The following is a 22,598-nucleotide window of genomic DNA, read 5'->3' on the forward strand; positions in this document are numbered from 1 at the left end:
ACGTGTACACGTGTACGTACGTGCGCCGTGTGCACGCGTGGGGCAGGGGAATCTGCAGAGCGAGCCCCACGACTGAACCACAGGCCACTTCACATCCAGACGTCTGGGACCCGGGGCTCCTCCTGCCACTTGCTCCCTGAGCCCCACCTGTTCTCTAGCAAAAATCACCTAGTCTTACGTCTTTTAATACCTCGCACCTTGTTTTAACTCTGCACCATAACCCCTTAGTGACGCGACCCCCACTAACAGTCATCCTGCGGCTGCGGCCCCCAGGCCCCCACACTGCATGTCACCAACACGAACCGCCTGCCTCCCACATGCAGCCCCAGGAAACCACAGTAGACCAGGCCCACAGGGTCTGTCGGGGGGGTGCAGGGGAAGGGGTGAGGCCGGGTCATGGTGTGGGCCCTGGCATCCCAGTGCTCAGGGGCAAGGCACACAGGCACCTCAACGCAGACCTCACGAGACCTTCCTGGTAACGGAAGCAGGGAGTCTCGTGACTCGTTCCCATCTTTACTAGAAGTTCAGGGTGGCCAGAAACACAAATGCAAACTGCAGACCTGCCGGGGGCCCCAGAAGCTGCCCTAGGACCCAGGGCAACAGGGCTGAGGGGGTCAGGGTGTCGCACGGGCACCCAGCCCGCGGCCTCATCAACATAAGCTTGTGCACACCGGGGCTTCCCACCCCAGCCTTGCTGACGTTCAACGCAGCAGCAGAACCACAGATGCGTCTCTGTGGACGGATTGCCACAAACCACCCAGTGAGACACTGCCAACATCTGACAACTGTCTTGTCAATGGATGAACCTTCCAGAAATCGGGAAAATGACGCCTTCCAGAGCGAGACCACGCCCGTGACTCACACATGGCCCTGGTCATGCACAAAGCCCCCATTGACCCAGACTGCCGGTCAGAGCTGCAGGCGGGCCCCCACGCTGTCCCACGGAGGTCATCACCGCTGCGGAGGACTCGTAGCGCGGGGGACCCTGTGACAGGACCACCCATCACCCCATCCACAGCAGTGGCCACAGGCAGCGGGAATGCAGCCTGGTCTCCTGAGTGGGCAGAACTGCCTGTCTGGCCGGGCCCAGCCAGGGTGTGCGCGGGAGGCAATCTCCTGGCCTGCAGAGGGGAGGGGAGGGGAGCGCGCCCCTGGACAGAGCCCCATGGAGCCCAGGCCTGCCTGCAAGCCCCGTCAGGCCTGGGCAGGCAGTGTCTTGTAGGGGTTCAGGATGCCCTTGGGGTCCAGGAGGGCCTTGAGCTGCTGCATGAGCCTCAGGGCCGCGGGCGGCTTGCTGTAGTGGAGGGCGTCCTTCTTCTTGAAGCCCAGGCCGTGCTCGGCGCTGACGCTGCCCCGCTGCCTGGCCGTCCACTCGTACACGTAGGGCTCCAGGGCGTCCAGCAGCGACCGGCTGAAGGCCTCAGACGTCACATTGAGGTGCAAGTTCCCGTCTCCTGCAGGGACAGGACCCCGGGTCAGGCTGGGCAGGCTGCGGCCCCTCCTTGAGGCCCGGTCCTGCCCCTGCCCTCAGTGGCTTCCACCTCACAGCCCCGGTCCCTGCCCGTGGTAAGAGCGACCTGCTGGCGACCGCGCCCCCTCCGGGAGGTCTCCCCAGCGCCCCCCTCTACGGCTCGGCCCCTCTGAGGGCGCCCCGCCGACAGTGCGGGCCTCTGCCCGGCCAGACGGAGCCCCGGGCCGGGCCACATCTCCCGGCGGTGCCCGCCGCCCGGCCCGCCCCGCCCCAGGTCTGCCCCACGCTCTGCGCTCTGGCCTCCCAGGGACACCCCGACGCGCCCGGGCTCCTGCCCTGGCTGTGGGGCCAGCCGGGCTCAGACCCACACGCACGGGGACCAAGGCGGGCCGGGCGGGCAGGGCAGCGGGGCGGCGGCACGGACGGCGGGAGGCGGCAGGACTCGGGGCGGCCCAGCGCCGGGGTTGGGGGCCAGGAGGAGCCCGCCCGCAGGCGCAGGGCCGCGAGGACCGCGGCGGGGGCAGGGGACAGCTGCCGCCCACCGAGGGGCAGGGGCTCGGAGAGGCTGGAGCACGGCGAGCACCGGGGGACAGGCCGGGGGCCTCCGCCGGGACCGGGCTCCTCCTGCCGCCTCCCCCGCGGCTGGGACTGGGACGCAGGGAGCAGGGCGGGCCCCTCAGGGAGCAGGGAGCAGGGAGCAGGGCGGGGGCGGGCGGGGCGGGGCGGGGCGGGCCCCTCCCCTCCCCTCCCCCGCCCCTCCCCTCCCCCGCCCCTCCCCTCCCCTCCCCTCCCCTCCCCCGCCGCACCGAGGGCAGGACCACCCACGCCCGCGGAGGGGCCGGAGCTGGCCCCAGAAGCGCCGCTGCCCCGCCCAGCACACGAGGGGCAGGTGCAGGGGGCTCCGCCGCTCCTCCCCCCCCCCCCGCAGGAGCGAGCGGCCCGAGGCGCCCCCGCCGCGCCAGCCGACCTGGCCGGGGAAGGTCCGCGGCGTCCGGAGCCTCCGCGCAGACGCTCGGGCGCTCGCAGGGCGGGAGCCCAGGACGCGAAGCACCGGCCGGCGACGTCCTGCGCGTCTCAACCCGCCCCGCGGACGGGCGCCCGAGGCAGGAGCCAACCAGCGGGTTCCGAGGCGCAGCGCCGCCGGGAGCGAAGGAGAGGTCACAGGAGAGGTCACGCCGTCGGGGCGGGGTCGCGGGGTCGCGGCGGGGCGACGGCGGGGGCGCCGGTCGGTCGCAGGAACCCGAGGACCGAGCCAAGCGGAAGGACACGTGCCTGCGACGCAGCGGCAGACGGCGGGCGCCGGCCCCGCGCACCGAGAGCCCCGATCGATCGCCCCGCGCACGAGATCCGCGAGCCTCGCCGCAGGGCCCGCAAGGCTGGACGGGGGCCGAGCCCCGCGCACAGGCACGTGGGCACCGCCGCACGGAGCCGGAGACTCGCCGCAGACCCGCGCCGGGATGCGGCCACGACTCGGCGGGGCCTCCTGCCAGGGAGGCGGGGGACAGCGGGGGGCTGAGGCCAGGCGAGAGCCCACGGAGCGCGGGCAGGACGCCCCTCCCCGGGACCGCGGTCCCCTCCGTCCCCCGGCGGACTCCACGGGGCCCGCTCGCCGCTTTACACGCCCCCCGGACCCAAGACTTCCCAGCGACACGGAGGCGGCGCCGGCGCAGCACGGCCAGGGCGACCCGGGGTCAGCCGCCTACGCTGTCCAGGAGGATCGCGCTCCCGACGGCTTCCAGCTCGGGACCTGGGGCGCGCGGGGCGACCCAGGGCCCCACCGGGGAGCAGACGCGCGTGCGCAGCGCCCTAAGCCGCAGAGCTGTGACTCCATCCGCGAGCGAGCCTAAGGGAAAGGAGCCGGTAGGTTAGGGAAGCACCGGGGCGGCGGGCGGCGAGGGTCCGCGGCGTGCGTGCGTGCGTGACGGACGGGTCTGCGGCGTGCGTGCGTGATGGGCCCCGCGGCGTGCGTGCGTGATGGGCGGGTCCGCGGCGTGCGTGCGTGCGTGACGGGCCCCCGCGGCGTGCGTGCGTGACGGACGGGTCTGCGGCGTGCGTGCGTGATGGGCCCCGCGGCGTGCGTGCGTGACGGGCGGGTCCGCGCGGCGTGCGTGCGTGCGTGACGGACGGGTCTGCGGCGTGCGTGCGTGATGGGCCCCGCGGCGTGCGTGCGTGACGGGCGGGTCCGCGGCGTGCGTGCGTGCGTGACGGGCCCCCGCGGCGTGCGTGCGTGACGGGCGGGTCCGCGGCGTGCGTGCGTGATGGGCCCCGCGGCGTGCGTGCGTGACGGGCGGGTCCGCGGCGTGCGTGCGTGCGTGACGGGCCCCCGCGGCGTGCGTGCGTGACGGACGGGTCCGCGGCGTGCGTGCGTGATGGGCCCCGCGGCGTGCGTGCGTGACGGGCGGGTCCGCGGCGTGCGTGCGTGCGTGACGGGCCCCCGCGGCGTGCGTGCGTGACGGACGGGTCTGCGGCGTGCGTGCGTGATGGGCCCCGCGGCGTGCGTGCGTGACGGGCGGGTCCGCGGCGTGCGTGCGTGACGGGCCCCCGCGGCGTGCGTGCGTGACGGGCGGGTCCGCGGCGTGCGTGCGTGACGGGCCCCCGCGGCGTGCGTGCGTGACGGGCGGGTCCGCGGCGTGCGTGCGTGATGGGCCCCGCGGCGTGCGTGCGTGACGGGCGGGTCCGCGGCGTGCGTGCGTGCGTGACGGGCCCCCGCGGCGTGCGTGCGTGACGGACGGGTCTGCGGCGTGCGTGCGTGATGGGCCCCGCGGCGTGCGTGCGTGACGGGCGGGTCCGCGGCGTGCGTGCGTGCGTGACGGGCCCCCGCGGCGTGCGTGCGTGACGGACGGGTCTGCGGCGTGCGTGCGTGATGGGCCCCGCGGCGTGCGTGCGTGACGGGCGGGTCCGCGGCGTGCGTGCGTGACGGGCCCCCGTGGCGTGCGTGCGTGACGGGCGGGTCTGCGGCGTGCGTGCGTGATGGGCCCCGCGGCGTGCGTGCGTGACGGGCGGGTCCGCGGCGTGCGTGCGTGACGGGCCCCCGCGGCGTGCGTGCGTGACGGCGGGTCCGCGGCGTGCGTGCGTGACGGGCCCCCGCGGCGTGTGCGCGTGGCGGGTCGCGGAGGGGCCGCCGCACGCTGAAGGAAATAAACAGGGTCGGACGGGGGGGAACCGCTCTCCGCCGTCCCGTGCTTGAAAGCAGGAGGCGGGCGCGCGGCGGCGGCGGCGTCGGCCTGGACGGAGGTGCCCCGCGGGGGCTGGGGGCCCCGCCGCGATCCGCGAGCCCGCCTTCCCCGCACACACGCCGCGCGGCCGTCCGCGTCAGCCTCCCGCGGGCTCCAGCGTTCGGGGCGGAACCGACGGCGGGGCAGGGACGCCGCCGCCCTCCGGGAACGTGCACCAGGGCGCCGACGCGGGCGCTGGGATCGAGCCCCGCGGGGCCCCTGCGCGGCCCGGCTTCCGGGTCCCCCTCCCCGTCCCTCCGTCTCAGACACCCGCGGCTGGACGGAGCGCATGGGGGGGACGCGAGGAACGAGGACGCGTCGGGGCTGCGCCGGGGCGGCTCCGAGGACGGCGGTCCTGCGCCCAGGGCGTCGGAAAGGGCCGGTGCCGCGGCCGAGGGACGGGGCGGGGACTCGGGCGGCGGGAGCGCGGGGCTCCTGGCTGCCCCCCCCCCCCCGCGAGAACCGCCGGCTGCGGACGGGGCGACACCCCTGGGAAACTGCCGGCCTCGGGCCCCAGACGGCGGCCGGGACTGAGCTGAGCGCCTGCGGGAGCCGAGCGGGGCGGCCTCAGCCCCCGAGGCCGGGAAACGGGGAGCGGAGCGGGCACCGCGGTCAGTGGCCCACACGCAGCCTGCGCCAGACGACGCTGCCCGGGGCGCCCCCGCCGAGCGCACAGGCGCCAGGGCGGAGTGAGCAGGGGCCGTGCTGGCCCGCGAGCCCCCACGGGTCTGACGAGGACACGGACCCGCGACGTCGGCAGCCGCCCTGGGTCGGCGAGAAAGCGGCCTCCTGCGCTGGAGAGCGCTGGACGTCAGGGCCTGAGGGGCCGCCCGGCGCCCCGGGGAGCGAGCCCACGTTCCCATCCGATCCGGCGGGACTGCGCCACTCCCAAGCCTGCGCCCCGGGCGGACGAGGAGAGGCAGGAGGGACAAGCCCGAGGGGGACGGCAACGGGGCGCCCCGCAGCTGCTGACCCAGCGCCGGAGCGAGGGCGCCGCAGATGTCGGCGCGCACGTTGGAGGTTTTAGAAGCAACGGACGCGGCTCCGAAGCAGGGGAGCGAGGGCAGCCCTGCCTCGGGAGAAGGCCGTGGGCCGCGGCCAGCCCCGCCGCAACACAAGCCCCCGCCCAGAACCTTCACCGCAGCCGGGCCAGACGACCGAGGCGGCCCTGAGGCCCACCCCTCACACTCCACGCCCGGAGGGAGAGACCACGCCACGCGGCCACGCGGCCACGCGGCCGGGGAGTTGGCAGTGTCCAGCGTGGCACACGGCAGAGACACACAGGACGGTGCGGCCTGGGACGCAGGCAGCCGTGGGGCCGGCGGGGGGGCCTGGGCTTACCCCAGAACCGCAGCCCCCGCGGCAGGGGCCCAGAGGGAACGGCCTTGCTGACACGGGGAGACCAGCCCAGACGCCCACACCCACCCGCTACCCCCCAGACCGAAGAAACTCTGGCTGCACCTCAGGCCGCGAGCCTTCCCCATGGGGACGGAGGCTGCCTCCGGGCCCCACCGGGAGGAAGACGGCAGCGGCCCCCAGCTCCCCATCCACAGCCGGCAGCCTCGCCACCTCCACACCCGCTCAGGTGCCGCCTCCCAGAGGTCACGTCTGCCCTGGCCTCCTCTCCAGTGCCGGGTTGGCAAGCCCCGCGTCCCTGTCCCCGTGTTCCCAGGAAGACCGTCCGACAGCCTGAATGGAGCCCAAGTCGGCAAGCTCCTCCTGCGGGTCCCACTGCCTATGCCGGGGACAGGTGCTGCCCTGCTCCAGGTCAGGCGTGCTCTCCTGTCCCCGTCTAAAACTCAAACCTCGTCCTCCATGGGTGAGAGGTACGTGCACGTGGACACGCAGGGTGTGGCGAAGGACTTCCCTGCAGACACTGGGCACCCGGAGCCCCCACCGTGCTCTGCGTCCAGGGTGCTGGGCAACCCCCTGCTCCCACCCACCCTGGGGGGCACCATCTGTCACACATCAAGCATCTCGATGCGTCGCGTGCTGACTGGCTGTCAGGAAAGGCACGGCACCAGCTGGGAAAACCATCCTGATGAGAAGTCCTGCCACGCCAGGTGCTCCGGGGCCCCGGGTGAGCCCCGCCCAGGTAATGCCCCTGTTCCCACCTGCCAAGCCCTCACCCCCTCTCCAGGTCCTCCCCTGCAGACAGGCCAGTGGAGGCTGCGGCCACGCGGCTCTGTGCCCCCCGGGTACACAGGGCTTTCAGATGCCCGTTCCCAGGGCACCAAGAATTGTGAGGGACAAAACATCCCCTCCTAGGAATTAATCCCTTAAGACGTAAACTTTGACTTTTCTTAAAAAAAAAAAAACACCTGAAACTGGTTTTAAAGCCCTGTACCTGGCAAGGGGGAGCAGGAAGGGGCTCGTCAGGGCCACGTGCATACCAGGCCTGGGAAGGGCGCCAGGACGGTGGCCGAACCACAAACAGGTGCTTTCAGAATACCCCCAGAACCCTGAGGATGACTCGGGGCTCCCAACAACCGGGGTCCCCTGTCACCACCTGGCCCAGGGAGGCTCACCCAGGTGGCCGTAGCCCACCACGCGCTTGGCCTGGGAGCCGAGGCGGGTACGCAGGTCGGTCACGAGGTCGTACAGTGTGTCGGTGGGCAGGGAGAGGTCATATTTGTACACGTAGCCATCCCAGCTCAGCGCCTCCGAGATCCTTTCTCTCAGGGCCCACAGTGCCTAGGGGGGTCAGAAAACAGGCAGAGTCAGAGGGGAGGCCGCCACAGGGTCTGCGCCAATGGCCCTTAGGACGTGGCTGGCCTGAGGTGACTGGGAAGGTCACGGAAACTCTGCAGGTAACACAAATGTTCCGTGTTGTGACAGGCATGGGGCTCTGATCCCAGAGTCCGTCCTGGACGAGGCCCCAGAATGTGGCCCCAGCTCGTCCCAGGACACACCGAGGTCCCCTCTCCACGGGGCCAGGGGATACTCTGGGGGACGCGGTGGGAGAGCCCGGTCGGGTTGCTGGCCGGAGAGGGAATCTGACGATGGCAGGGTCGGGGCAGGACGACCCTGCAGGGGGGACGGGGACAGGGCCGCAGAGCTGCGGGGATTGGGGTGCTGACAGCTGGAGCAGGCTGGTGAGAGGCTGGGGTGGGGGGCCCATCACATCGCCGCCCTTCCAGCAGTGAGGTCATCTGGCAGGGACGGTGGTACGGTGGGGACCCAGACCCCAGAAGCATGAGAGTGCAGACATGAGGCCTTGCATCCGGAGATGGGGTTGGACTCCCTACGCTTAATATTCACTAAACACACAAGATAACCATGAAAGAAGTTTAACGATAAGGTAGAAAAGGAACCCAAAGAGGCCCCTTCAGAGCCAGTCTGAGACCCGATCCCCACTCTTCCCAGGAGCGCCCGGAGGCTTGCAGCCTCTACCACCCCCTGCTGCCCAGCCCCACGCCCTCCCTCAACCCTGCCCTGGCCAGCCGCTCTCTACACTGCAGCCCAAGGACGCCGGTGCACAAACAGGACAGGGGCTCCCGCCACCCTAGGACCCCCACGACAGTGACAGCGGCTCCCACAGGGTGACTCGGTTGGTTAAGCATCAGACTTCTGGTTCTGGCTCAGGTCATGATCTCAGGCTTGTGAGGCTGAGGCCCGTGCTAGGCTCCATACGCAGTGGGGAGCCTGACGTTCTCTGTCTCCTGCTCCCTCTGTGCCTCCCCTCACTCACACAGAGCATTCTCTCTTGCAAATAACTTTATAAAAAAGCAAATTAATTAAAATAAGTTAAAACAAAGTTTAATTTAATTTAAAAAATGCCACTGATATTTTGGAGACTTAAAGCATGTTTCCCAAGAGGCAGGGACAACTGCTCACGTTCAGACACACGGCAGCACGCAGACGTCCTGGACAGCTGAGCGTAAGGGAGGCAAGGAGGCGCCAGCAGCACCCACACACCTTGAGTTTCATCTGGTCCGTGGCCACGGTCCCATCAGTCACCAGGCCGGAGCGCAGGGCCTGCTCCAGGAAGTCATTCAGCTTCTCAGCATCGTGCTCTGCTCTGGAGCCTGAGGTCTCGATGAGAACATAGAATGGACTTTCTAGAAGGCACAAAAAGCAGGATGAGCCGGGCAAGGCGGTCAGACGGAGGGTGGGACGGGTCTGGGTCTGCCTGGCCGAGCATCTCTGACGGCCCCTGTGCGGCTGACGGGGCCCAAGGCCCAGAAAGCAGGAAGACTCTGCTCAGGCTGTATTTCCAATGGCTTGAAACACATCTTTCATGGGTGCCTGGCTGGCTCCTCCTGGTTGGAGGAGTGTGTGACTCGAGCTCAGGGCTGTGAGGCCAACCCCCACACTGGTATGGAGATTACTAAAACAAATAAGCTAAAATAAATAATGATAAATAAAAATAGGTCTTTCACTGGAACAGAAACCATGCTCCCCAGAAACAGGGACAACCCTGAGTGGCACCGTGAGGGCCTCGCCACTGGCACCTGGATGGGGCTGTGGGCAAGGAGCCCCTCTTACCAACTGCAGGTGTCCCCAAGACCACAGGCTAAGGAGAGGCCACCGTGCCTGCAATGGCCCGGGATACCCACGATGCAGAGCGCCACGTGCAAAAACTGCATGCTTTTTACCCAAGGTGCCTCTTTTTTAAAGTTTAAAAATATTTGCATTAGTAACTGTAAGAAAATTTTAAGCTTGTCCTTTTCTTTAAGGCTACAGTGAATTTATTTTAACTTACTGAAATCAATAAATTAAATTCATTCTTTAAGCACTACTGTAAAAGTGGCTGCCAAAAAAGTACTACGAGGCCATCCTCCTGTAAAGACAGCAAGTCTTTTCCAGATGTTGGCATTTTTCCATGCTGAAATGCAAATTCTGCTCTTTACCATACATCATAGAAAACACCGGGAGCATTTTAATTTCTATGGGCTCCTTTTCCAATTACGAAAGTAAAACATGCTCACATAAGAGGATTTGGCAAACAAAGACAAGTAGAAACAAAAAAAAAAACACGTCCCAGCTTGCCAGATTACAGTGCCTGAGCATATTTGACAGCGCTCATTCCTGCCTTCCAACCAGTAGAGGAGCTCTGCAGGCTGAACCCTGCCCAGGGTGGCAGGGGGCCTGGCCTTTGCCCTGAACGTGACCTTAGGAGCAGCTTTCTCACCCGCATGCCCAACGGCCATACAGTGCTCCTCCATCCCCCCCCGGGGACACCCTATCTTTCCAGTGGTTGTATCAGCTTATTTCTTTACTACTGGACATTTAGATGGTTTCCTAAAAGTAGATCCTACTACAAGGAGCATCTCATTAAAAATTTAAAGCATAAAGATCTTTCCATATTCAGGCTTCCTAGGGACAAAGTTGAGATCGCCCCAAATTCCCACAGGGAAGCCACCTCCAACGTGACTGTATTTAGAGACGGGGTCTTCAGGCAGGTGATTATGGTTAGTTTAGCTCATAAGGATGGGGCCCTGATCCCACAGGACTGGTGCCCTCATAGAAAGAGCGAGAGGCACCAGAGATCTCCCCTGCACACAGAGAAGAGGCCACATGAGCAGACGGCCAGAAGGGTGCCGTCGGCGAGCCAGGACGACAGCCTCGGCAGAAACCGGCCCTGCTGGCCCCTCAGTCTGACACTTCCAGCCTCCAGGTTGTGAGAAGCAAGTGTCCTGTTTACACCCGGAGCCAGGGCAGCCTGCGCTAACCCCCCACCGTTGCTGTAGGGTAGGTCTCTGGTGAAAGTACCAAGATCCACAGCGCAACGTTTCTCGTCTCGAGGTGCCAAATCGCTTTCTGAAATGCTGAGTCGATGCTCCTGTTTGCTGATTTGGAAAGAACTCCCTGGGATCCTTCACGGACCGATGGCTTCTCTCCACTGAAGAGAAGTGGGTCTGGCCAGTGCACTGGGGCTTTTCAGAGACCCTGGAGCTCTGGCACAAACGGCGGCATCACCTGACCCAGCTCTGGGGGCACATTTATGACAAGCATCTGGCTCTGGTGACGCCAGAGCTGCAGAGATTCCGGCAACCTCCCTGCCGCTCCCCACTCTGTGCACAGAACAGCCTGCGAGCATCCCTACGGCCCAGGGCACCCAGGCAGGGGCGGGTGCTGCCCGCCAGTGGGGTCACTACCTTGCACTGGGCTGGTGAGGTGCAGGTGGTGCCTGACCAGCCACATGCACTCAGCGTCCATGAACTCGTACGCGGACAGGATCTCACCCAGCAGCCCCTTGCAGGTGCTAAAGGTCTGCAGAACCTCGGCGAAGCCTGGACAACCTGCAGAGGCGACAGGACTCAGGCACAGGCGCCAGAACCCCAGCCAGACGCACCCAAGCCCCCCGTGCCGCTGCTGTGCTGGCGAGCTGGGTAGCAGAGCCCTGCCCCGGGGGGCACCCGGCGCCGGTCAGCAACAAGCACATGATGGCTGTGACCATCAAGGCAGGAAATGCTCGTCTGAGAACCCACGGGGCTCAGGAAGGTGGGGGGACCAGGGGAGCCACGGGGCACGCGCAGGCCAGAAACGGGCTCGCTCCTCCCATCACGGTGAGCACGCAGGCGTTCGGCAGCCTGGCGTAATTCCTTCAGCTTCCCGACGACCAGATGCCGGGGAACTGGCCGTCGAGCAGCCGAGGAGACCAACCCTGCGCTGAGGAGGGTGTCTCGGGGCCAAGAGGGGAGGCATGGAGACGCCCTGCGGGCACCGGGGAGCGTGTCCGCAGAGGGCAAGGCGCCTGCTCTGCTCGCCCAGGAACAGGCGGAGGTCTCATGGCTGGACGCGGGGTTGGTCGCGGTGACCTGGGCCACACGGACCACAGCTGAAGGGAACACGGGTGAACGGAGCCAGAGCGGAAGAAACCTCCCAGAGCGCGACGGGTGGAGAAGGTGGAGAGACCGAGAGCACGGACTGCAGGGCTGTGGGCACAGCAGATGGGCAGCTTCTACAACGGACAGGATACCCAGCCACAGACTCAGGAAGTTCGAAGACCCGAGATAAAAACGTGCACGTTGGCAACATACCCCAAATCAGAGACACCCAGAGAGAAGGAGAAAACCTTTAAAGTAACCAAAGAACAAAATGCCAGAACCCCTGGTGGTAGCAGCAGGCCTCCCGATGACCAGCCGTGTGAGCCGCGGGCCAAGGAAGCCACCTGCAGCCTCCCTTATGAACTAGTGACAGTGTCCTCTGGGGGAGCTGAAGGCGGGCAGACGGGCCCGGGGTGGGACGACCCCAGCGCCAAGCAGTGGAAATGGCACATTTGTCTGATGCTAACTGGTCACAGCCAGAGCTCAGAGACGGAGGACCCTGCATCCTGCTGCAGCTCCGGGCACCGCTGACCAGGGAGGCAGCCGCCGAGATGACCTCGCGAAGACTGGACGCCTCCCCAGCTTCTGCGCCAGCAGAGGACAGGCCCTAACGCTGCCCACCAAGTGGAGGCGAGGCTGGAGGGACTCGGGGGACAATGGAGACACAAGGTCCGTTCAGGGTCTGCTGGCAGCAGGGACCAGGGGGCCAACAGGGAGCCCCGTGGGGTGGAGAGGGCTCCCACGCCGCAGCATCACAGGATGCACGGCACTCACTGGCGGGGGCAGCGGGGGCAGGGCAGAGACGGGCAGCGGACGGGCTGGGGGGTGTGTTCCCACGGGTGTGACTGGTCACCCCACGGGGACGAACGCACCGAAGCGCCTCCACTTCCCTCAGAATCAGCAAACAAGACGGCGCGGCTGCGCTGAGCAGAGCCCCAGTCCTGCGCCAGACTCCAGGGCACCCCGCCCCGAGACGGGAGAGGCTCTGCTCCGGACTCCGAGAGCACCAAGCCCCGGAAACAGCGAGGCCACGACCGACGGCGAGCCTTCCTCGCGCCCACGGCAGCGCAGCTGGTGCACCCCGACAGCCGGCCTACCGAGGAATGCCACGTTGACCGCCCGGGGCTTGGGAGGACACTGGATGGACACGGCCGTGATGACTCCCAGCGTGCCCTCCGACCCAATGAAGAGCTGCTTCAGGTCATAGCCCGTGTTATCCTTGCGCAGGGCGCTCAGGCAGTTCAGGACGGTGCCGTCAGCCAGCACCTAATGGAGGGGGACAGGAGCCGAGTCCCAGGCACCCTCAGAGGGTGAGCCAGGCCTGAGCCCCCACCCACCCCAGTTGGGTTGAGGGGTGCTGGGGCACCCAGTGACGCCAGGCCCAAAGGTGTCCAATCAGCCGGAGAGGAGGACCCTCACGCCCCCACCCCCAGGGAGCTCAGGGACACAGCAGGGCGGCCCCCGGGGCGGCGGGGGAGAGTCACAGTGCGACCCACTCACCCCGTGGACTACGCACCCCCAAGGCATCCTCACGTCACCCTGCACCGCCCCGGCCGTCCCTGAGACCTGGGGACAGTGCCCGAGGACACACGGCGTGTGCCAAGCCAGGACAAGGCCCTTTGGTAGACCTCACAGCTGAGCACGCTGGCCCCTGCGAATAGGCTGGGGGACAGAGAGGAAAGGGGGCCGGAGGCCCCAGCTCACCACTTCCAGGCCCAGGACAGTCCCATGAAGCGAGCCGTAGCGCAGGAACCGTAGGCCGCCTGCGTTGGTCGCCACATTTCCCCCGATGTGGCAGCTGCCCTTCGCCCCCAGGTCCAGGGGCATGATGAAGCCCCTCGCCTCCACGTACTGGCTGAGCTCCTCCAGGATGCAGCCCGCCTGGCACACCAGGGTCCCTGCCGAGCAGAGGAGCTGCCGTGGGTGCTCTTGGCTCAGGACAAGCCAGGAGCCTCACCGCGGGGGCTCTGTGGGGGTTAGCCGCCGGGGGGGGGGCATCCCCCTCGGAAACTGGACCCAGGAAAAGGAGCGTGTCCCCCAGAAGGTACCTTTAGGATTTACCACGAAGAAGAAGAAAAATGCATACAGCAAAGGTAGAAAAGAATCCTCACGTGCACACACTCTTCGCTGGGGGAAACCAGGGAAAGCATGGCTGCACGGCTGGGGCCCCTTGAGCAGGGGTGATGCCACCACCAGGGCACGTGTGACAAGCCTGAAGACGCTTCCCCTGTGGGACGCTGCTGGCCTGGAGCTTCGGGGCCAGGTCCCCCAGCATGAAGAATGACCTGACCCAGGTGCCCGGCTGGGAGGCAGTGCTGCGGGGTCCACCAGGCGGGCAGCGCACCCACACTTCCCTGCACCCCACCCTTTATGTCCCACTTATGAGGGACAAGGGCCGTCCGAGCCGAGTCAGAGGGGCTGCAGCAACGGCCCCGCCCCCACCTCAAGCCCACGGCACAAGTCACCCAGTGACCCTCTCACGACTGCATCCAGGGCAGACGCAGGCAGTGGGCCTGGCACAGAGCAGGGCCTCTCCCTCCCGGGCGTGGTCCCCCAGCTGCGTGGCTGCAGCACTGGCTTACCGGACACGCTGTGGAAGCTGATGACCTGGTTCATCAGGGCGGTGGACAAGATGATCTCATCAAAGACGGGCACGCTGCCCCCCACCATGCCTGTGTTGCCCCCCTGTGGGTTCACGGCCAGGTTCCTCTCGTGACAGTACCTGTGTGAGCACAGGACAGGCATCAGGGCGCTCCTCCCTACACCTGCACGGGCATCCCCGCAGGGTGAGCCCACCCAACCCCGAGTCCTCTTTCCCACGCCCATGGCCTCGATGGGGGGCCCCCCAGGCGGCCATGGCTACCACAAAACTGTGCTCAGCGATGAGGCTGGCACTTCCCCAGACCCTGGATGGGGTGGCACCCAAGGCCCTAACGTCCTAGGAGGCCACTCTCTAGGTGCCAAGACCCCAAAGGAGGGCCCGGGTGGGTAAGGATTTGGAGAAACGCTGTGCCTGCTCCTGGGAAGAAGGCTGTGCGGGCACATCCCATGAACCCCGTGAGCCGGCAAGCCTCCGGCCGTGGCCCCTACAGGAAGTGTGTGTGCCCCGTGTTCCTGGGCTGGGGCTGTTCCACGTTCATGTAAAACTGGACGGCACCTGCGCATGGTCTCTGGTACACTGCAGAGCGCTGGTGGGGTGGACCCTTCCATGCGTTAGACACGGTGTGGAAGAGATGACATGGGTGCACCCAGAGCGTACGGCGGCTCAGTGGGTCAGACAGGCGGGCACCATGTGATCCCTACGTGGAACTCAGGCAAACAAAACAGACCCGGAGCACCGCAGGCCGCTGGCGGGGCGTGGCCCGAGGACGCAGACCTCAGCTGTAAGCAAGTCCCGGCCACAGGGCACGGCACCCGACGGGGACAGGGAAGCCGAGGTCACCAGCGGCACAGGATCAGGGGCTTGTGCGTCGGAGGACAGACCACGACAGCAGCCACCAGGCCCATGGGAACTGTGGCACGAAGGCCGAGGCCCTAGGAGCGGGCGCGATAAGGCCGAGCGGGAAAGAAAGCGCTCCCAGCACAGACGCCACGTGCCACGCTCACCGGCCGCGCACACTAGCGGAGGGGACCCGGCGGGGGCTGCCTTTGGAGGGAACACAGCGCTTGGTCATTTTTCCCTTTACGGTTCTGTTTCCCAACTTTTCTAGAATAGACCTGACGGTGGATTGTTGGCAAGGAGAGGCCGGCCCCCCTCGCTGATGGGTGCCCCCAGCAGCCACCACCTCCCATACCTGAGGATGTGAGCCACCTCCTCCGACGTCCGGGGCCGCAGCAGCACTCTGCTACAACCTGCAACACCGAGGAGCATGTCACACGTGGCGACTGCGTGGGTCTCTGCTCCGGAGAGAGGACTCCCTGGCCTCCGTGAGGCCACCTGCTCGGCCGGGTTACCAGCCAGCCCGCAGACCCCAGTGACCCGGGCAAGACATCCAAAGCGGGCCCGGCCGCGGGCGGCAGGGAGGCCACGGCAGGGACGTTAATGCCCGTGCCCAGAGCAGGGGCACCGCCTGGCTGCCTGCCGGGAGCAGCTGCTGCCCCTGGAGCTGCACGTCTGTCACGGGGAGCCACTTGGGCCTGGGCGAGTATCCTGTCGAGGTTCACGCTGGCACCCAGCACAGCAACCGATGACCAGCTGTGCCCCCAGAGGCCCAGGGTCGTTGCCCAACGGCCACGTCCCAAATCCATGCCTCCACCCACGGTTAGCGGACCTCCCACCACGTCTCATCAGAGCAGTGTGCTTGTGACTGACGGGATGCCGGACGGGGCCAGCGGGGGCCCTGGACGCCCCCCGGGACAGGCGGGCTCCCACTGCCCTGACTTCGTTGCACGTACAGAGGCGGGTGTGGGGCCTCCAGGAAGGTGCGAGCACAGGCCCCCACAGCAGCGGCTTCTGCCTTGGCTCTGAGGTCTGGTGCGGTTCTTACCTCGTGCTTGTTGTAGGAACAGGTAAGTTCCGAGTAGTTATGATCCTTGTTTTAAATACGATTTAATCACCTCTTTAAATAACTTTCAACGACGGCTGTTTCACAACTGGCCTGACACAGGATTCTCACAATTCTCAGGAACGAGCTCCCCTGAGCTGGGGCTGGCCAGCTCCAGCTCACGCCCGCCCCGAGCCTCCAGGAGGCCTCGGGATCGTGTCCACCTCAGGACACGGGCCACAGGGAGGCAGCCGCGGATGTGCTGCTGCCCCACGATGGCGCGGCCGATTGGGAGACGTGTGGCAGGAGGCAGGGAGGGAGCGTCCAGGCAGCTGGCCCCGGGGCTCACTGAAGTCCATGTGCGCCCGGTCTCCCCCTCCTCGTGCTCGTGGAGCCTTGGAGGTTGACGGACAGACTCGGGAACAGAAGGGGAAAGGCCTCGGTGCGGGAGAAGCAGAGCCAGGGCTCGGGAGGGGCAGGGGCTCTGCTTCCCCGGCCTCCGCTCTCCTCCTTCCTCCGGAAGGCAGATGGAGCAGAGTGGGGGAGGCCTTCCAGGGCTGTGGCCAGCACAGCAGGAGGTGGCTGGGCGCTGCTCCCACCTTGCCCCTCCTGGGAGTTGGGGACTCCCCTCCAGGGGAGAGGAGTGTCCTGAGCCGGGGGCAGGGGGCGCAGTCGGGGTAACAAATACAGGAGGGTGATGGAGAACACCCTGGGTCAGCAGGTCGTCCAAACAGGACATCCAGCAGGCCAGGACGGACGGTGTTTCCCCGCACGGGTCCCGGGACAGCTCTGACAGCGCCCCCCCGCGCCAGCAGCACCTCCCGGACGTTGTCCTCAGCCTCCTCCACGCCCCACTCCCAGCGGATGCTTCTATCCCGGATCTTAAATGTTCTCCCCTGCTATCCTCTGTCTCTCTGGCAGTTGGCTGTGAGTCATGTCCTCGCACAAATGAACATTCTTCCCACACCGTCTGTCGCACGTGTGAGTCTCACCCGTGGGGGTCACGACCTCAGGATCTGGAAGATGCGCACCTGCCTCACGCTCTGACACTCAGCCTGTGCATCTGCCAAGGACTTCAGCTTGGAGCTCAGTGAAGACCTCCTTCCCCACCAGACCCGTGGAGCCGCCACCTTGGCTTGCTGTGCACCCACCTGAAGTCCGTGATTCTCCTGAAAGCCATTTCTCACTCGATTTCCATCAGACGAACCAGGTTTGCCCTCGGGCCCCGGTCCTGTAGGACAGCATAGTCCCGCGAGGCTCACTCGGGGTGCCACAGGGCTTGGGCTACGAGGGCACGCTCCCGCGGCATGGTCTGTCACCTGCCACAGCAGGCAAGGCCCCCCTGCCGTCCTCCGGCGACCACAGCACCCACGGCCGGGGCCGGGTTCGTAAGCAGAGCGTGTGGAAACCGTTTGATACCGTTCGTTTGCTGTGGCTGCTTTCAGACAACGGATTGTGGCAGAGACCGAGTGGCTGCAAGCCTCCAACCCTCCCCGTCCGAACCTCTGCAGGACATGCTGACCCCGGCACGTGAGACTCTCACATGCCTCTTCTCTCCCAGCGGCCTGCCCTCACCCCATGCCAGCTGCTCAGGCCCAGGGGCACAACATTGCCACCCAGGGGATCCCACACTGCATCTGGCTCCCCAGGCACGGGGGGTGACTTTCCAGCCCACTAGCCCCAGCCCTGCGCACCCATCTCTCACACGTCTCCCCCGTCCCATGGACCCCAGCTCCCACCTGCCACCCCCCCGTGCACACACCTGGGCAGCGCCCACCTACTTCTGCACATGCCCCTGAGACCGTGGCCCCTCCCTGGGCCCTCCACGCCCACATCCTTTGCCACCATCCCCCATTTCTCACATGCTACCAGTTGTCTCCTCACTGCAGATCATTCCCATCATCCGACAAACCTGCTGCACTGGCAGGCTCGTCCGAAACCAACACCAAAAAGGAAATAACCTCTCCTCTTGACCCTGTCCCCACCTCCCACCTCTCTGTCGCCCCTTGACGGCACCATGCATCCACCAGGTGGGGGGTCACGTCCACCACCCAAGACCCCACGAGCGGCTCCAGTGGCACAGGTGTCCCTTTCATGTTATGGACAGTCTCCTGCTACGGTCTCCCACACAGCAGCTGCACCTGACCTGGTGCCCACTGGCTCCCCCTCCCTTCACACGGCTCCAGCACATACTGCCCCTGGTCCTCCCGGGTCCCGGCCACACCTGCTCGGTCCCCCTGGCTGGTGCCTGCCAGCGCCCACTGACCACAGCAGTCACCAGCCTCCTCAGGACATCTGGTCACTGTGTGGACCCTGCCCTGGACCAGCAGGCTTCACAGCCCAACGGCCCCCGGCCCATGTCCATCTGGACTGCTCCAGACTTTGGTTTCCCCAACAGACCCGCTCTTCCTGCCATTTTGCTCAGCAGACGGAAGGCCAGCTCAGGCCCAGGGTTCCTGCACCCTTGCTCCTCTGACACTCCATTACCCATCAGCAAATCGTGGACTCCACCTTCTGCACACAGAACCCCATACCTTCCCCGAACACCCCTCGAAGACTCAGGCTCTCCTCCTTGCTTCCACAACTGAGTCATGAGTGCCTGTCCCCGACATGGCAGGCACAGTCAGGCCAAGGGCCCGCTGCCCAACAGCTTGGGGGAAACGCCAGGACTCATACGGCCCCGACGCTCTGACCTCCCCCTCATGCATCTACTCCAGCTGCACGTGGGTCTCTGGGCTCCTCGAACACACCAAGCACGGCCTTGCTCAGAGGCTTCACACCCTTCCAGGTGGCTTCCCCAGGCTCCAAGGACACAGCCTGCGCTGGGGACTCTCCTGGGCCCTCGTGCCGCGCTCATGCTGCCGCCCTCGGGTGAGCCTCTTGCGCATCTTCACGTTTGGGACCCCAACTCTGCACTCAGTGCAGACACTAAAGTTTAGGGGGTGCACCCCTGAGCAAATGATCAGTTGGACAAGATTTTTTTTTCTTTTTGGACAAGATATTTAGTAACCGTTTCCATTTAAAATGAAATCCATTTTTAAGAAAACTGTGAAGTCTTTTACTAGCTGTTTTTTCTATAGGACTCCAAAATCAAAATGTTAAATAATAGTAAGCTTAGGCATCTTTCTCCCCAAAAGAAAGCCACATAAAGGGTTATTTTGACAAAAGCTCAACAAACTACTCCAACAGACGCCCCCTGGGATGATGCTCTGCAGTGAGTCCTGTGCATTCAGAGAACAGCAAGCCCCGTGCGGCCCTCCTGAGCTCAGGGTGAGGCAGCCAGGAGGGGCCGTCCACGCAAGCACACACAAGGACAGACCGTCTAGCCTGAGGCTTCCAGGAAGAGCCCCCAGGAGACAGCGACCCCCTGCCCAGCGTCCCCATCCCAGGGATAGCTCCCACCTGCTTCGGAAGCCCCATCCCAGTTTGTGGGACTGGCACTCAGGCGGCAGTGCAGAGCCACGACGGGGCCTGCTGTGGCTGGGCCCAGAGTGGACAGCACACTGTCCTGCCTCCAGGAGTGCCTGCAGGCACTGTGGGTGGTGAGGGCTCACAGTGGGGCAATATCCCCCCACCGTGAGGTCCTGACTTATCGGGCAGGGTGGGGCTGGAAGCCCTTCCACTCTGGGCACTTGGACCATAACAGTCCAAGGACCAGGGGCCTGGGTGGCTCCATCACTTCAGCTCCGGTCACGATCTCAGCGTCCTGGGATCAACCCTGTGTTGGGCTCCCTGCTCAGCGGGGAGTCTGCATCTCCGGCCCCCCAACTCCCCGCCCTGCCCCAAGTAAATAAATAAAACCAAAAAATGAAAAGAAAGAACCTGAGGACCTCTCAGGGCTGCAGCCCCTCACAGGGAAAGAGCCGCCTGTTACCTGAGCCCACAGCCTAACTCCACTAGCTCAAGACTGCGCGGCTCCGGGACGCTGCACCTCCAGGCCACAGGCTGCTCTGGGCACTCCCTCAGGGTTTCTCCCACCGACAGAGCAGCCCCTGCAGCAGCTGAGTTGCTGCCACAGAACACGCCCCTCGGCTGCTCTCAAGGTGCCAAGTGCGCCAGGTCCAGCCCAGCCTGCGGACCTGGCTGCCCGGCGCGTCCTGGCATCGTGTGTTCACTAGGTAACCCGGCTGTAACGTGGTCGCCTTCCCACTCTCTTCAATATTCCAGCAAGAACATGGTGCTGGTTCTCCAGGATTGCCTGAAGAGATACCTTATGTCATCTCTGAGAATGTTTAAGCAGAGAACACACAGTGTCACGAAATCTTTCTCGTCAGGAAGCATGTGCTGGGTCTGGAAGGAGGAGAATCACCAAGCTGGTGCAGACTGATGTGGAGGGGTACAGGGGGGCCAAACCAGCAGCCCTGTGTCTTGTCCATGAGCAGAATGAGGTATGTCCACATCCTGTCACTCAGAACCTGTGCCGGCGACCTTATCTGGATCAAGGGTCTCTGCTCACGTGACAAGGTCGAGAATCCCGAGAGGAGACGGCCCTGGATTTAGGGTGATAGCAGGTGTCCTTAAGCAGAGGGAGATGTGACACTCAGACACACACGGGGAGCGGCCACATGGAGATGGAGCAGAGACCGGAGGGATGCCTGGAGCCCCCCAGGGGCTGGACGAGGCAGGAGGGAGCCCCCCTGCACCTCTGGTGGGAGCACAGCCCTGCCCACAAGGCGATGTCAGACTCCTGGCCTCCAGATGTGGGATGGGGGACCTCTGGCTGCAGGCGGTGTGGTCCCGTGTGACAGCAGCACCAAGCATGACACACAGCCCTCAGAGTGGCCCGGGCTGTGTTATCTGTCAATCTGCAGATCTCCCGCCCTACTACTAAACTTCTCTAAACGTTCTCAGAACACGTTAAAGCCACGATGCAGCTTTTCTTCAGCCTAAGGAGGTGCCTGTGCCAGTGACCTCACGCTCCTGTGCCCAACGCTCCCGCACACCCACCCTCCAAGCACGAGTGTGAACAGACCCTCCCTCACCTCGGACCGTCCTCAGCCAGTCCACATTCGAAGCTGCCAGCACCTCTGTGTCTGTGACGACTCTGCCAGGGATGATGCGTTCAAAGGCGGCCAGGTCGGCCTCAGACGGTGCGGAGAAGGGCAGCCGCTTCACGGGGTAGCGCTCCTGCGTCAGCGCCACCTCAGGGCCGCCGGCGGGTGTGGAGGAGCTGCGTCTGCAGACTGGGGGGCTGTTGCCCACGGCCCCCCAAGGGCCGAGCGGTCTGGGGATCCTGGATGCCCATGTCCTGCGCTGCACAGAGGCTCCCAGAGCGCACGCCGCCTGCCATCGGAAGAGCCGCAGAGGCTGCCGGGGCACCAGACGGGGCAGCATCGCTCTTGCCCTAAAAAGCAAGTAATAGGACTTGTAACTCTGGAGGACTAAGACCTAGGGGGAGCTAAGCACTTGTGCAGAGAGGGAGCCCAGCGCGGCCCAGGGGCAGGTGGGGTCCAGGAACAGGGGTGTCTTCCAGGGTGAGGCTGCAGGCGACAGAGGCGCTGGGCAGGCTGCCCTCGAGCCTGACCCGCAGGGTTGTCCTCCTGGGAACTCCCTGAACTGCCGTCACTGCTTGGGGGCCGGCTGGGGACTGGGCTGGGGGGCCTGGCTGGGGCAGGCTGGGGGGCCTACCTGGGGACCCGGCTGGGGGGCCTGGCTGGGGCCGGCTGGGGGGCCTACCTGGGGACCCGGCTGGGGGCAGGCTGGGGGCCAGGCTGGGGGGCCTCCCAGTTCTAACCTTTGTGGTAACATAGCTCCTTTTTAGCGCCTTCTGCTTTGGGGCAAAACCAGGGTATAAGGCACTGAATGGGCTGGATGCCACTGAGTTATACAACTTAAAGTGGTAGAAATGGTAAATTCTAGGTTTTACGTACGTGTTGTCACACGTTTAAAAAGTACAGAAGTGAAACAGGGTGAGGAGCTCCCCTGGCTGCAGCGGACACCGCCCAGTGCCAGCTGCCCCTACGGCCCACCCTCTGCGGGCACCCGCCCGGCCCGAGCCGGCACCTGGGGCAGCGCGGCCGGCAAGTGAGCGGCCTCTCCGAGGGGGACGCGGCCGTCGGGGCAGCCGGGGCGAGGGCCGGACCCACCCCCGCGCCGGGCAAGGGACGCGGGAAGGGACGCGGGCCCCGGGCTCGCGCTCAAGGACGGACCGCTCGGCCGCCCCCCCCCCGCCGCCGCCGCCCCGGATCTCGCCCTCGCCCCGGATGGCCCCCCCGCCGCCCCCGCCGCCCCCCGCCGCCCCCCGCCGCCCCCGCCGCCCCCCGCCGCCCCCGCCGCCCCCGCCGCCCCCCGCCGCCCCCGCCGCCCCCCGCCGCCCCGATCCCCCCCCGCGGCCCAGAGCACCCGGCGGCCGCGCGCGCACTCACGTCCGCGCCCCCGGCGTCGCAGGCCCGAGCCAGGGCCGACTGAGCCTGCGCCCCCGCCCCGCCCCGCCCCGCCCCGGCCCGGCCCCGCCCCCAGCCCTGCAGCCGCAGGTGCGCCCCCGCAGCCGGCCCCCGCGCCCGCTCTCCCCGCGCCCCCAAGGGCCGGCCGTGCCGTGGCCGCTCTGACTGCCCCTTTCCTCGCCTGCTCCGGGGCTTATCCCCGGAACTCGGCTCCCCAGGGGCCTCTGGCTCCTCCCCGCCCAAGGCCCCCCCCTGCCCTGCCCTGCCCTGCC

At 66.1% G+C, this 22,598-nt stretch overlaps 1 protein-coding gene across 5 annotated transcripts; it reads right to left on the reverse strand.

Moving 5' to 3' along the window:
- Positions 1-772: 772 nt before the first annotated feature.
- On the reverse strand, positions 773-22,342 carry D2HGDH (D-2-hydroxyglutarate dehydrogenase). Of its 5 annotated transcripts, none has more exons than XM_055300226.1 (10): positions 22,309-22,342; positions 20,926-21,287; positions 15,254-15,311; positions 14,042-14,181; positions 13,164-13,357; positions 12,557-12,725; positions 10,788-10,931; positions 8,605-8,747; positions 7,215-7,380; positions 773-1,454 (listed from the first exon to the last, which is right to left on the reverse strand). In XM_055300226.1, the coding sequence occupies exons 2-10, from the start codon at positions 21,275-21,277 to the stop codon at positions 1,195-1,197; spliced, it is 1,626 nt and encodes a 541-aa protein (XP_055156201.1). In that variant the 5' UTR covers positions 21,278-21,287; positions 22,309-22,342; the 3' UTR covers positions 773-1,194. The 5 variants fall into 5 exon arrangements, with proteins under 5 accessions (XP_055156201.1, XP_055156203.1, XP_055156200.1 ...); XM_055300228.1 differs by lacking the exon at positions 22,309-22,342 and adding an exon at positions 21,947-22,046; XM_055300225.1 differs by lacking the exon at positions 22,309-22,342 and adding an exon at positions 21,814-21,905.
- Between the last annotated feature and the right edge of the window lie 256 nt (positions 22,343-22,598).

This window comes from Nyctereutes procyonoides, unplaced genomic scaffold (assembly GCF_905146905.1).
Source record: "Nyctereutes procyonoides isolate TBG_1078 unplaced genomic scaffold, NYPRO_anot_genome, whole genome shotgun sequence".
NCBI lineage: Eukaryota > Metazoa > Chordata > Mammalia > Carnivora > Canidae > Nyctereutes > Nyctereutes procyonoides.